At 53.4% G+C, this 13,851-nt stretch overlaps 1 protein-coding gene across 2 annotated transcripts in view; it reads left to right on the forward strand.

Moving 5' to 3' along the window:
- The window catches only part of CRTC3 (CREB regulated transcription coactivator 3), a 95,270-nt gene extending 87,389 nt beyond the window's left edge, over window positions 1–7,881 (forward strand). Inside the window, exons 12-15 of one of the 2 annotated variants that reach the window (XM_045813163.2) lie at window positions 2,372–2,572; window positions 2,661–2,741; window positions 4,007–4,109; window positions 4,413–7,881. In XM_045813163.2, the coding sequence (XP_045669119.1) occupies window positions 2,372–2,572; window positions 2,661–2,741; window positions 4,007–4,109; window positions 4,413–4,618 (591 nt within the window). In that variant the 3' untranslated portion in view covers window positions 4,619–7,881. Of the gene's footprint in view, window positions 1–2,371; window positions 2,573–2,660; window positions 2,742–4,006; window positions 4,110–4,409 lie in introns of both variants that reach the window. The other variant, XM_045813162.2, reaches the window with a different exon arrangement.
- The last annotated feature ends 5,970 nt before the right edge of the window (window positions 7,882–13,851 follow it).

A 13,851-nucleotide genomic window follows, 5' to 3' on the forward strand; every position in this document is an offset into this window, starting at 1 on the left:
CTCTCCGTCTGCCCATGTGCTCTCTCTCGCTCTCTCTCAAATAAATAAATAGAATCTTTAAAACAAAACAACAAAGGAAAAAAAAAGCCCTCCAGTAGATTTCCAAGAAAGAGTGTTTGTGGCCTGGCATGACTCAGCATGACTTCCTTCTACCCATCATTTAACTCATAATCAGCCAGAGACAGAATTCAAATCTGAAATCATTTTCTCTTAAAATTTTGAATTCTTTGCCTTTTAGTTCCTGGAGTTGCTAGTGAGAAATCCAGTGCCATTCCGATTCTTAATACTTGGAACAAAATGTCCTTTTCCCTCTGGAGGCTTGTGGGGTCATCTTCTTGTTCCCCAGAGTTCTGAAACTTCAGGATCACAGGAGTCTGGATATTTGGTGGGTTTCCTCAATCTGGAAACTCCTGTCATCCTTCATTTCTGGGAAGTCTTCCTTAATTATTTCCTGGACGGTTTCTTCCCTTTGATTCTCTGTGCTCCTTCTGGAACTCCTATTGTGTGAATGTTGGACCACACGTACTTTCCCGCTCACACCCTATTTTTTCGTTCTCCTCTACTCTTTCCTCATCTTTTCACCCGGCTGTCTGGGAGAGCTTCTCACCTTTATCTTTCTGCTGTTATGTCAAGTTCTCATCTCTGCACTCAAATTGCCAAGAATTCTCTTTTGTCCTCCACGTGAGTGTTCCTTTTTACAGCATTGTACTCATCCTATGGATGCGGTATCATTTTTTCATCTCTCTGAGGTTTTTAGGGGTAATTTTCATTCTAGTTTCTCCTTTTTTTTTTTTTGTAACAGAAGTTTTCCAAGTTGCATAAAAGTAGAGAATATAATGGAATGAATCCTTCTATACCTGTCATCCTGCCTCAACAATTATCAACATTTTTGTAATCTTATTTCATTCACATCCCTACTTCGAAAAAATATGTATATATAGATACCATCACAAATATTTTATTATGTATTTTTAACAGATAAGGATTGTTATAGCCTAAGTAGTATAATGGTAATTTTGGTTTTTTAAGAAAGATTATTTATTTATTTTTGTGAGCGAGAGAGGAGAGAGCACAAGCAGAGGCAGAGGGAGAAGCAGGCTCCCCCTGAGCAAGGAGCCAGATGCAGGACTCAATCCCAGGACCCTGAGATCATGACCTGAGCTGAAAGCAGATGCTTCACCAGCTGAGCCACCTAGGCACCTGATCATTTTGTTTTTCATTACTTTTTCCTGCACAGACTTCTCCAAGTTTCTTTTCTTTGTAAGTCTGCCTTGGCCTCCGATTTCCACACAGATGCTTTCCTCACAGTCTGGTGATCTTTGGCGCTCCGTGCATCTTTAAGAACGGGACACAGAAACGCTGTAGACAGGCGGGCTTGTCTAGCATGGTCTTCACTGGAGACCGATCCAGCTCTGCCCTTTCCCTGGGGAGCCTCTGGTGCCCTGAGTTGCAGGACTTTCTCTCAGGCTGGTCAGATCCCCAGAGGACGCTGGCACATACCCAGATTCCAGCCTCCTGAGAGTCAGGCTGGGAAAGAAAGGTGGAGGCGTCAAGATTCAGTGGTGAGCTCTGTTGAACTCTGTTTCCAGTAGAGCGCCTCACCCACGCGGCTCCCCTGCACCCTGCCCACGGACCCTCAGCTCTGCTCTCTCCAGAGTGCTGCCCCCCAGTCTCCCCGCGAGCAAAGGCTCTGAAGCCTAACCGTGCCTCCTCCTGGCTCTTCACCCATGCTCCCTGCTGTCCTACAGGCCCCATAGGGATCCTGTGACGGAAGTACGGTTCCTTTCCGTTTGTCCCCACTGCCAGCCTCCTCTTGTCTTTCTCGGCTCCGCTGACCCAGTCACTGCTTGTCTGTCGCTTTTCGTTTTCCAAATTCTTCTGCCACTTTCTTCCCTCCCATGAACTCTGTCTTTGTGCTGTTTATTATCATTTTAGTCTTATTTATTTTCAAAGTGTTGCTCATTAATGTCTCCTGTTGTTTAATGTTTTAGTTGTTTTTAGTCAAGGTTTAGGAGACAGCAGAACTAAGTTCTTTTTTTTTTTTCTTCAGTCTTCCATCTTAAACCAGAAGTTATGGCTTTAAAAAAAACAAATATGATTTTCACTGAGGACACTGGTTAAATTGATGGGTGTTTTGTTTTGTTTTGTTTTTAAGACAAACTGTCGTTGAATGGGAAATGTTTGGTGGGGAAGTGAGATTTAAGACCACTTTGAAGGAGCAGAAGTAAGAAGTAGGCTTCGGGGAGCATAGCACAGAGTACCCCGGGGAAGAAGGGCTCAGGCTTTTCCTTTCACTTTGACATCTCCTAGTCTTAAAGGATTTGCCACTTAGAAACTCCAGTCGAAGCTAATTAGTGACTTTGTTTTACAGATGGTGTCCTCAGATCGAAGCCCGCTCTCCTTCCTGCCCACAGAAGCTCAAGCTCACGTGTCCCCACCCCCCCCTTACCCTGCCCCCCAGGACCTCTCCCAGCCCCTCCTACAGCAGCCCCACGCCCAGGAGCCCCCTGCTCAGCAGCCCCAGGCCGCCTCATCCCTGCCTCCATCCGGCTTCCCGCTCCTCACGGCCCAGGTGCGTCCTAGCAGGGACACCGGTCAGAAGGGAGAACTTATTTTGCCCCGAGTTCCAAGCTAAACGTTCCCTTCCTTATTCCCTGAAGGGTTCATCTTTGACCAACTTCTTCCCAGATGTGAGCTTTGACCAGCAGTCCATGAGGCCAGGCCCAGCCTTTCCTCAACAGGTGAGCGAGCTTCCAGGCATACCTCTTCCTCGGGGCAGGACCTGCACTGTCCAGGCTGCTCAGGACATAGACCCCACCACACCGAACAGACTGGGTACCCCACTGTCCAGATTCCAGATGTGCTCAGCGGCTGAGGGAGCCCCCAATCTCCCCTAGCCCTGAAGTGCTGGTGCTGACTGCCTTGTTTGGTGTCAGGCCTCCGCAGAAGAACTACTTGAACCAGTGGTAGTTCTGGAATTATAGAATGCTCAGAGGGAAGGGACCAGCGCGGTCCACTGGCCTATCCTGCAGAGGAGACGGAGGCGCAAGGGGCTCGGCCCGCGGGCCTGCTGCCGCAGCCTGCGCAGTGCTGCCTCCCAGGGGAGCTCGGTCCAGGCGGGGCCAGACGTTCCTCCCTAAGATACTTTCATTCAGCCCCTTTTGCTTTTTGGATTCTCCCTAAAGTGGACCATTTAAAATATGTCTAGATTTTACAGTGTCCATTAAGTATGGATTGGGCTCTAGGATGGATTAAGGAGAGAAGGAAGGGTTTTGAGCATTTTACAAATCTTAATAATAATTACAACAGTAAAATGAGACAGGTGTTTCCTGAGTAGGCCATGGTGAGGGCTCCTGGCATGAACCAGCAGTCCCTGCCTCCTCGTTTTCTGAAGAAGCCTGTTGAGTGTAGATGAGTCAGTATCTCCCTGAAAAATGATAGAAATGCCTATTTTTGAAAGATTTAAAACAATAGTTTGGAATATTACCTTCTGGAAAGGCACCTAAGATAGGCCCCAGTTCTCACCAATCCTCCCAGAGGCTTTCTCATGGAGAGGGGCCTGCCCGAGCTTCCTTCCTCTGAGCGTAAGAAGGAAAGGGTCTCCCTGCCTCATTTTTCTAGAAACCAAAGGGGAAAAGAGCCCCTTGGCCATCTCACTTCCTTGGTTACAGATGGAGCCTTGGAAGGGTTCCCACAGATGGTATTTCCAGAGGCCTCGGTGTGGCTGGGAAGGAGGGGTGTGTGAGACCAGAGGGGTCACAGAGACCGTGACTTTTGGTGTCTCCTCAGATGGTTTCGTGGGCTGGGCCGTGTGTGAGCAGGGACGAGTCACCCACACTGTGGGCCTCGGGGAGCCCTCCTCCACCTCAGCACCTGCCTGCCTGAGAGGAGTGTTCTGTGTGGGATCCCAAGACAGCATGTCTGGTTTTGCTCTGGGAGCATGTTGCATTCTTCACGCCTCAGAAACAGAGATCATTCCTTACAGTGTGACCTCTGATGCTTCCAGGTCCCCCTGGTGCAGCAAGGTCCCCGAGAACCACAGGACTCGTTTCATCTGAGACCAAACCTGTATTCTAACTGCGGGAGTTTCCCCAACACCATCCTGACAGGTGAGTGTGGGCCACCCCTCAGCTCTGCTATACTGTTTGTATTTCCTGTGTTTTTACAGATACCGTCATAAGATAGTTTAAACAACATCATATAAAACAAAAAAATGAAAGTCCCCCAGCTCAACTTTAGCTCTTCAGAAGGCAGGCAGTTGCTATCCTGGCTGGATGCTGGGAGCTGGGGGGAGATGCAGGCCATCGCTGTCCCGGCTGGAAGATGATAGGGACGGCGTTTGCGGGGGTGGCATCTGTTGTACGTGCCCCCTAACCTGCACTGTTTTTCCGTCTTGCTGCTCCTTCCAGAAGACTCGAGTACCAGCCTGTTCAAAGACCTCAGCAGTGCGCTGGCGGGCATGCCCGAGATCAGCCTGAACATGGACACTCCGTTTCCACTGGAAGAAGAGCTCCAGATTGAACCCCTGAGCCTGGACGGACTCAACATGTTAAGTGACTCCAGCATGGGGCTGCTTGACCCCTCTGTGGAAGAGACGTTTCGAGCTGACCGACTGTGAACAGAACGGAACGGGCCAGGAGAATGTACTGCTGAGGAGCGGAACGAGAACGGCAGAGCGTGGAGCCCGCTACACCCTGGGCTTGAGGGATCTCGGGCTTCTGACACGGAAGGAGCCATTCCCTGACTCCCAGCTTTCTGACGAGGCCCCGTCTCACACCCCGTGGCTCGCTCTAGACCACAGAGCCGCGCGCTGCCTCTCAGGCCTGCGGCCGGGGGGATGCTGCCGCAGGCGGGCTGCTCCGCAGCTGCCGATGACTCGGTCGTCACCGTGACCAGTGCGTCCTTCTGTGGGCCGTCTAGTCCGTCGATGTGTAAGAGAACCGTGGAGCGGGCCGCAGTCGCGTTGTGCAGCGTTCAGAACCACTGACCTTAGTCAACACTGAAGAGAGGGCCTGGCCTGCGAGACAGTGAGGGCCGCAGGCCTTCGGGAGTTGGCTCAGCTGCGAGCAACGGTACCACAGCACCACGATGCCTTCCCCACTGTCACCGTCCCAGCTTGGCAGCCATCCGCCAGTGACCCCACGTGCCAGGGCACGGCGGACAGCCAGGATCACCCAGATCACCCAGATGCCTTAATTCCAATATGAAGAATTTTTACCACGATTTCAAGAACAGATTCAGTTAAGCAAACTGAATGCTCATTTGTTTTCTCCAAATATGTAATCTCCTTTCTGCTGCTGCAGGACGCCTTTTCCTGTGGACAAGGGGAAAAGGAGGACTGTTTTATTCAGTCACTGAAAAAAAAAAAATCCCCCAGTGATGGATGAGACTGAAGAGAAAAGGGCTTCCTCTCGATGGCAGGGGCGGAAAGAGAGGAAGGCCGTAGGGATCTCACAGACCCACGATGTCTTCCAGACGAGCTCCAGACAAGCGTAGGCCTCCCCCTCCACAGCCCGGCTGCAGGGATGCTGGAGGGCCGAGTCAGACCCTCCAGCAGCCGAGCCGCAGCGGGGGGAAGCCGTTTCTCGGTGGAATGGGAGTGTTGTGGAACCCCGCTAGACCATAAGCTCCTTGAACGCAGGGACTGTGCCTTACTCGTTACCAAACCCTGAGTACCTAGCAAGTGCTGGCACTGGGTAGGTGCTGCTAACTGCACCCTGAACGCGTGAATGAACAAACGGAGAAATGAACGAATCTGCCTGGCTACAAGGCAGTCTAATCTGTAGCCCCATTCCTTGCCAAATCTCAGAGCTTTAGCTTTTCTAACACCTGTGCCTGTGGTTAAGCTAAGCATGCACTTTAATATGCTTCTAACAGTAGGTGACCAAATCCACGGTGAGCCCGGAGCCCCCCCCACCCCGTTCTCCTCGAGGGTATGCCCCAGAGCAGGCGGCTGGGAACTGTCTTTTGAGTGCATCCAGAATGGCTGGGCACACTGAGGCCTCGGGGATCCCAGCCAAGCCCCCACCTCAAAAGGTCCCTTTCAGATCCATGTTTTGCTCTAAATTGCTTTTAAAAGAGATTCCTTCTTTGAGGTTGAAGAAAAAGTCTCCAGTAAAATGAAGGCCTAATTCATGAAGCCATCATTAGTCATTAGTACCTTAGTGTAAAAAAACTACGACTGCATTTCCAGCATTCTTGCCTCCTCGGACTTACCCCTGACCAGACACCCGATTGGGTGGGGGGGTCGAAGAGCACCTCTGGGGAGGGGTCTGGGCCGTGGGGCAGGATGTGGGCACGGGAAGACGGGACGGGGAGGACAGGAGCGCAGAAGGAGAGATGAAGGATGCTGGAACTTTTGCCCGGACAGCACTGCCCTTCCAGGAGATGCCAGGAGTGTGGCAGAAGGTTGCTAGACTGCCCCCACCCAAAGCAGCAAGGCTGTACCGCACAAGTCTGAATGGGACACGTCAGCGCCCCATGGCAAGAAGAGTCTGGAACGGGATCCTGGGCTGTGGACCTCTCCAGGCCTCATCCCATTCCTGTCTCCAGAGGGATCACCTTACCTCCAGTCTCTCAAAGAACCCCGATGGCTCACCACTGCAGCTTCCTCTGTAGGGCCCAAGGCCTCAGCCTCCCAGGAGCCCCGAATCTCTGCTGTTGAATTGGGAAATCCAGCCAGGGTCCTCGCCTGAGCTCTAAGCCGCAGTCCCAGTGAAATTTTCAGATCCCTTTATCCTGAGGATCTCAGGAGGGGGGTGTGACAAGCCCTTTCCTTGTGGTACCCAGCTCCCCGGTGTGCCGAAAGAAGCCAGCTAGCTCTGTGCTGCCTTTCCTGTGTCGGAGGCCCAAATCTGACCTGGCCTTTCAGACGGGATGGTGCTGATGGTAGGAGTTTGGTGTTTGTTTTTTTAGTGGAAGTCCCAGCATAAGCCACTCTTTGCGCCAGTGCCTTACCCTTGGCGGGGGGCGGGGGGGTGGATTCAGCAGTGTGGGGGGGGGCCAGCTCTGTCTGCACAGCAGTCCTGCTTACAGCAGGAGGCCTGGCACCTATGCAATGAAGTACCCTGCCCCCGGAGCATTCTCCCGGTGACTCGTGGAAATGGAGGCTCCCAGGAACAGTGACTTGTCCCGGGGAAATATAATGATGACAATAAGGTTTAGCACTGAATTAAATTTGTCCTTCGGTCCACCAGTCCAGTCTTTTCCTGTGAAAAGGTTTTGGGCATTATCCAACCCACTTTGCTTACATGGCGACAAGGACACCCACGGGCAGGTGTCCCTCTGACCTTCAGCGGGGAAGTCTACCCTTGCTGCTGCAAGGGTAACCAGGCGTGGTCCTCGGCATCTGAAGCGGCTAGATGCATCAGAATAAACGATCTTCCGATATTTAGTCTTGTTACAAGAAAGCGACGGCTGTACTACTCTCATTTACTAGCAGTTAAACAGTATAGAACTAAAAACCTATCTGTGTTCTATTTTTTCTTTCTGTACGGTTGTGGTTTTTAGGACACACAGTGTTAGGAGAAAATTTTTCTGATCACGTCAAGACCACCATAAATTCTCCTCTGTCCTGCTTCATTTCTCCTGAGTCTACTGTGTATTAGCCGAGCTGAAGGCTTGTGTATTCCAGCCCATCTGCGTAGCTGAAGACGTTTCGACTCTCACTCTCGTTGGCTCTGTTATGCACGGGTGGTTCCATCCCTTCGTGGTGGGGCCATCACAGCCACTAATCAGACTTCCTGCCAGTGTCCTAACTCCCTGGTCCCTTGTTAAAAAATATTTAAAGATTGGAATTTGTATAAAGTAGCTTCCAAGTTTTATAATACGTCGTTTTACATCTTTCGTAATTAAAAGCAGCACAATAAGGTTGTATCTGCACTTAGTGTCTTTCTTCATTCAGCCTCGGGTGAGATGAACTGGTAGAAAGCTGTCCCCCCCGCTGCCCCCCAGCACCGCTCGGCCTGCAGGTGGCCTTCCTGGTCCTTGGCTTGGCAGGTCCTGCCCTGGTCCATGTGTTAAGTGTTGTTAATACACGCGCTGTCGTGTCCACACTCCAGCAGGGTTCCCAGGCCTGTCCCCTCCCCCCCACAGCCACGCTTCCTTCAACCCATCAGCCACACCCAGGCTTGTCACAAAGGTGACTGTTCCCCAAAGTCTTACTCAGAAGTCCTATCTTTGACCCCAGCTTCCTGAGCCACCATGTCTACTCTGGTCCACACACACCCTGTTCTTTGACCCCACAGAGAGTTCTACCCCTGGTCCCTGCTCTCAGCCTCCTTGTCCTCTCCTGGCTCCCCTCCCTTCCCTGACCTAGTCCACTGGGCTCTGCGAACACCTCACAGCCCTCCTCCCGCTCTGACCCTTGACCTTTCCCTGCTGGGAGCTCCACAGGAGAAAACTGGAAACCCCATGCTGTGCTGACCCGACCCTCTCCTGCCACGCGGGGTGCTCCAGACCTCTCTTCTCCAGAAGCCCTTATGTCTCTTCAGGCCCAGAAATTTCAAGCCCTTGGGGACAGCTCCGTTGGCGTCTCACCTGCTGCCCATCCTTCCCCTTTCCCAAACTGTCCCAAATCTCCGTCCCTCCCGGCACCTTCCCCCCACCTTGTCTAGTTCTCGCTCGCCATGTGTGTGCCTGACCCGCTCTTCCCATGAGGATGCCCTGCCTACCCCAGACCTCATCCCTCTCCGTGTTCTTCCCCATCAGCTCACGCATATGCCTTGTTGCCTCCTTGCTAAGAACAAACAGAAGGAAACAACCCTTCCTCAACCCAGCTTCTCCTTGGACACACCCTTGTCTGTTTTCCCTCCTGGAAGAGTCGCTCATGTCTCACGCATTCCCTTCTCTTCGCATCCACAGGCCCGGCTGCAAACCCTTCCGTCCAACACCCGCCCCGGCCCCGCCAGTCCCTCTCCTCCTGGCTCTTCCCTGACCCTCGAGCCCTGTGGCCACTCACTTTCCCCCCAAACCCTCTTTTCAGCTCCAGTAAACCCCCTTCTTGTTCCCTCAGGTCACACGTCCATCCCCTCTGCATATCCTCCCCCATCTTCTTCAGATCAACTGTCTGGTCCTCCAAGTTGACGGCCTCCACCTTCAGCCTCATACCGCGTCCACCTGTTCACTCAGGTTCACCTGCACGCCATCCTGTGCGGCCTGCTGCCCTTGTCCTCCGTAGATCCGTGGGCACCAGCAAGCACTCAGAATCAGCCTTCGACACCCACCTGCCCCACGGGGCTCTAGCCCGCGAGGACAGGGGCCATGTCTGTGCACTTGAAGTCTTTATCTCCAAGCCTGGCATGTAGGCGCTCAGTAAATACTCTCCAACTGCCCACTCCTGTATGCTCCCTCTCAGACCACAGCCTCCACCCTGACATGAGAGCGGGACGTGAGCCCCCTTCACCTCTCAGAGCCAACCTGAGTCCCAGGGCTGTCTCAGCCCCATTATCTCTCTGCTCAGCCTGGCAAGAGCTTCCCGTCTGGCTGCCTCCTCATCTCCAGCCCCGTGACACCGCCTCTCCCTGCCCTCAGAAATCAAGAGTGACGGATTTCGCTTTTATCTGTGCGCCTCAGCATTCCTATCTATAAGATGGGACAATAAGCACCCACCACCACCACCATATCATAGTGCTGCGGAGGATAAAATATGAACTCACACAATTAAAGGACCTGGAATTGTGTCCAGCCCATGGTTAACATTCAATAAATGTCAATTATTGTAAGCGTTATTTGTTGCGTGAATATGCCGTTCTTTCAAAGACGGGGTGGGGGGGCACAAATCTTTAGTAGTACTGTACTTGTATAATGCTCGCTTCGAAATACCAAATCTTAGTACAAGGAGGAATGTTTTAAATCGATCTTATGAACATCCTATTTGCCGGATGAATGCTATACCCTTTGCAGGTATGGAAATGAGGATTTTACAATAAGCCGGTCCCATGTGACCGTGTCCCAGTGTGGACACTAGATGGAGCTGAGACCATAAGAGTGGCTGTTCAGACCCAGAAACAGCTGGAGAGAGCCACCTGACCCTCTTCGATGGATGCAGCCTTTAGACCGGGCTGGAGGCGGTGCTGGTTGGAACTGGATCCCCTGTCGGAAGAGCGCACTAAGAAGTCTGTCTAGTGACCCCTCCCCGCGGACGACAGACACTGCACATCACACGTCCCTCGCGGCCACCTGAGAGTAAGGCAGGGCAAGGGTGACTTCCTGCGTTTACAGAGGAAGACGCAACCCTGGAGAGGCTCCGCCACCGGCCCTGAGCGCCGGGCGCGGTGCCTCCCAGTGGCCGGTGCTCCAGGAGCTCCGGAAGCCTCGCGGACCTCGCCCTCCCGCCGGGGACCCCGCCCTCCCGCCGGGACCTCGCAGTGGGGGGCCGGCCCCGCCCCCGCCTGGCCGCGCCCCGGGGAGGCCAATGCGCGCCCTCTCCGAGGCGGGGGCGGGGGCGGGCTCGGCGGGCAGACCCCGTTGCGGGATTGCCTGATGTGCAGTTTTTTAAGGCTTTGCTTGTATCGTTATAAGAAACTCAGGTAACACTGAAGACTCAGAGCGGAAAACGTCCATCTTCAGAGAGCAGGACAGGTAGATGGATCGAGAAAGCTTTCCAAGAAAAGGGCTCATACAATACGTGCTCTTCTGGGGAAAATGTTTAAATTTCACAGAAGGAAAGGAAGCCTAGATGTAACCAAAGAAATTGCCGGCCTGCAAATAATTGTGCCTCTTGTGTTTCTAAATTATTTCCCTAAAAGGAAAGAAAAATACCAAGAGGCTGGATTCCTTTCTTGAAGCTTGTTTCCACTGTAGATGGCATCTCTCGACAGCCTATGATTTAGGATGAGGAAATGAGCTCACCCACTTCCTATCTCCTTCCCCTCCCAGAAGCTGTGACTTCGTATTTTTACATTGTCAAGGTTTGTGCTGTTTGCATCCTGTCCTGAAACCATCCTTCCCACCATTGTCTGGCCCAGTTCCGTGCGCACGTGGGTCCTCTGCTCCCTGCCAGCCCTTTCCAAACGGCCTTCCCGGTCCTGCTCCGAGTTCGCTTTATTTTGGTGCTCCTCCCGCTGCCTTGACTTGGCCTTCAAGGAGTCCATCCCCGGGGGCTGTGTTGGTCCCAGCCTCAGGGTCGCCGCTGCAGGGCTGCAGGGTCGGAAACCTGAACTCTGTAATGGGCGTAGGTGGACTATGACATCGACTGATTTATGCCGGGTGAAACTGGCACAGTTCCCCAGTGCGGGGACAGGCACTACCCTTTCCATTGTGACTCCTTGCCGAACACTGAGTCTTGAACTGGATACGTAGCTGAAGTTTCAGACTCTGGAAATAAGGGAAATGACTGGTGGGTGGGGGTGGGAGAGTACTGTATTCAAGGAAAGCACATGCCAGGCTTCTAGCCCAGGGGACCTCCATGACCACACTTCCCATCTCTATCCCCACACCCACAGTTTTCATCCCTTTGACAGCAGTGCCTGCTCCTATCTTCACTGGGTCCAAAATAATGAAACAAGGCAGACCTCAACCAAACCCCTGCCCGGGAGCCAATCTAGCTGCCCAGCTGAAGTTGGCTGGACTGCCCCAGTCAATCTGCAGACATGGGAGTCAGAAGTAAATGCGTATAACATAAGCCACTGAATGAGGTCGTTTGTTACGCAGCATTGTTGTGGTGATAGTTGACTGACACACTTTCTCTGTCCATTTCCTCTTTTGGGCTTGAGTTGTACTTTGTCCCACAGCTTCACTTTATTAACCGTAGGGCTGATCTTGTAGCGTCTGCCTTCCCTCTGGTCTATGAGACACTTGAGGTGAACACTGTGTCTTAACCAGTTCTGACAACCCAGTGCCCAACTAAATGGCACCCAAAGTCATCACTCCCATCTGGACCCTCCCCAGGACAGCTCAGTCTGAGTGGAGAGCCCAAGTCCTCTGCTTCCAAGATCTGAAAATTGGACAGAAAGGTTCAGAAGCCCCAAGCTTTGCTATCTACTGCAGGGTGCAGAGGGAGGTGGGGGTGGGGACACTCAGAGCACAGCTGCCCTCCCCGGGAGCATTGTGACCACACGGCTTCTTTCCTAGCCAGGCTCGAGAATGGAAACAGGGAGAAGATCTGGTAAGTTCATATTAAAGGGGTGGGGACAAACGAAGAGCCTTGGAGTCATAGAAATCTCAGAAGGCCAGTTTGCAAAGGCGCTCAAATATCCAGGGGGCAGTGATGGCGCCTTCACTAACATAGTGACGTCTGCCCCAGGTGACTGGGCATGGGAGCCAGAGTTCTGGGCTAGTGAGGGGCAGCTGCAGACCTGGTTTTCCAAGCTCTGCCCACCAGCGTCTTGCTGGGATAATCTAGGTTCCAGCTAACCTAGTTTCCTTCAAAGTTATCATCCAAATCAGGACGCTTGGTGAGAGTGACAGGAGGCGCTGTTAGTAACTGTGCTGGGACAGAGCCTGATGTGGGCTTGGTGCCAGAGCATGTCCGCTCCTTGGGCATAAGCAGGGACTGGCAAGCGGAAACGTGTGGTCAGCTTGTGCACAAGGAACAAGGTCTACAGGCGGTATTGCTCCGGGGCCGAGTTCATGGGCTCTGCAGTCAGAGACCTGGGTTCGCACGCGTCCCTACCCATCCTGGCTGTGGAGCTGGCCAAGGAGGTGGTCTCAGTCTCCGCAGCTGGAAAACAGGGATGCAGCTGCCCTAGTGAGCGCTTCCGAGCTGTCACCTGTCATGTTGGCTGTGATTCTTTTTATTAAACCGGTCCTTTCTCCTAGACTCCAGAAACACAACAGAAGGATTTGTTGAGAAGACCAAGCTCACGCTCTACAAGGAGCACGACACAGAGTTTTCTCAGCACACGGAGGGGTCCTGGCTGGGCCTCCACCCCCTCTCCCGAAGGCACTGGGGTGACTCGCCCATCTGGCCAGGGCGCAGGGGCCACCCTCAGCTCTTTCCCGGTTCCGGAGCCCCGCACGGACTCAGAGGATGCTTAGTCTTCATCTGCTCGAAGCCTGGCCTGGTAAGTCCTGACTCTCCCTCAGCCGGCTTCCGCGGGGCCTTCTTTGCGCTCCATGAGCCCTGCACCTTGCCCGGGCTGGCCTTACTGCAGGGCAGCCTGGCAGGCTGGAGTCTGCTGGAACCCCCCTTCCAGAAGCCAGGCCAGTGCAGCCCCAGGCCCCTGGTGATGCTTGCCTTATCAGATGTTCTCTCCGGGGAGTTTGACGTTTGAACGGAAGAGACAGAGTCTGAGAGTCACTGAAATTGAGCCCCATTCATGGCAGTGCCCTGGAGGGAAGGTTCCGAGGCCCCTGAGCGGCCAGTATCCTGCCTGGTTTTTCAGCAGTTCTTCCCAGTGTGTGCTGCCCCACCCACTGCCTCCTAGGGGCCCTGGGGTGAAGACTCACCGAGACTGTGCTTCTTGAGTGGGAATCGCTGCAGCTCCGTCTGGTCCCCGGCCTGGATGGCTGTCCTGCCACCTGTCCTCCCCTAGCTGTCCCTGCCTTGCCTTACTCTTTTGGATCAGGCGGTGGCGGTGGGAGCTGGCGAGACACCTCACTTCCTGCTCCAGGTTCTAGCTGTCCCTGGCCCAGCTCTGGGGAATTCCCAGTGTCACACTGTCACACACCTCTCGCCACCTCCCCGGCAAGGCCTGGCAATCACCGGCTCAGGGGAATGCTCATGAGGGATGCACGGACGAGTTTCCCCGCAGGCCCGGGCTGCTGGCCGCGCACGCGCAGGGATGACCTGTCTCACGGAAGGGCTTCCCGGAGGCTGACGCGGAAGGACGCGGAAGGCCACGTTTCTGGAATGTGTTTGAGCCGGAGTCCTTTTGGTGGGACCACCTCGTGAGACTGACGTTCTGTGGA

Source organism: Ursus americanus, chromosome 28 (assembly GCF_024610735.1).
Source record: "Ursus americanus isolate L20-20 chromosome 28, mUrsAme1.1.p, whole genome shotgun sequence".
NCBI classification, from domain to species: domain Eukaryota; kingdom Metazoa; phylum Chordata; class Mammalia; order Carnivora; family Ursidae; genus Ursus; species Ursus americanus.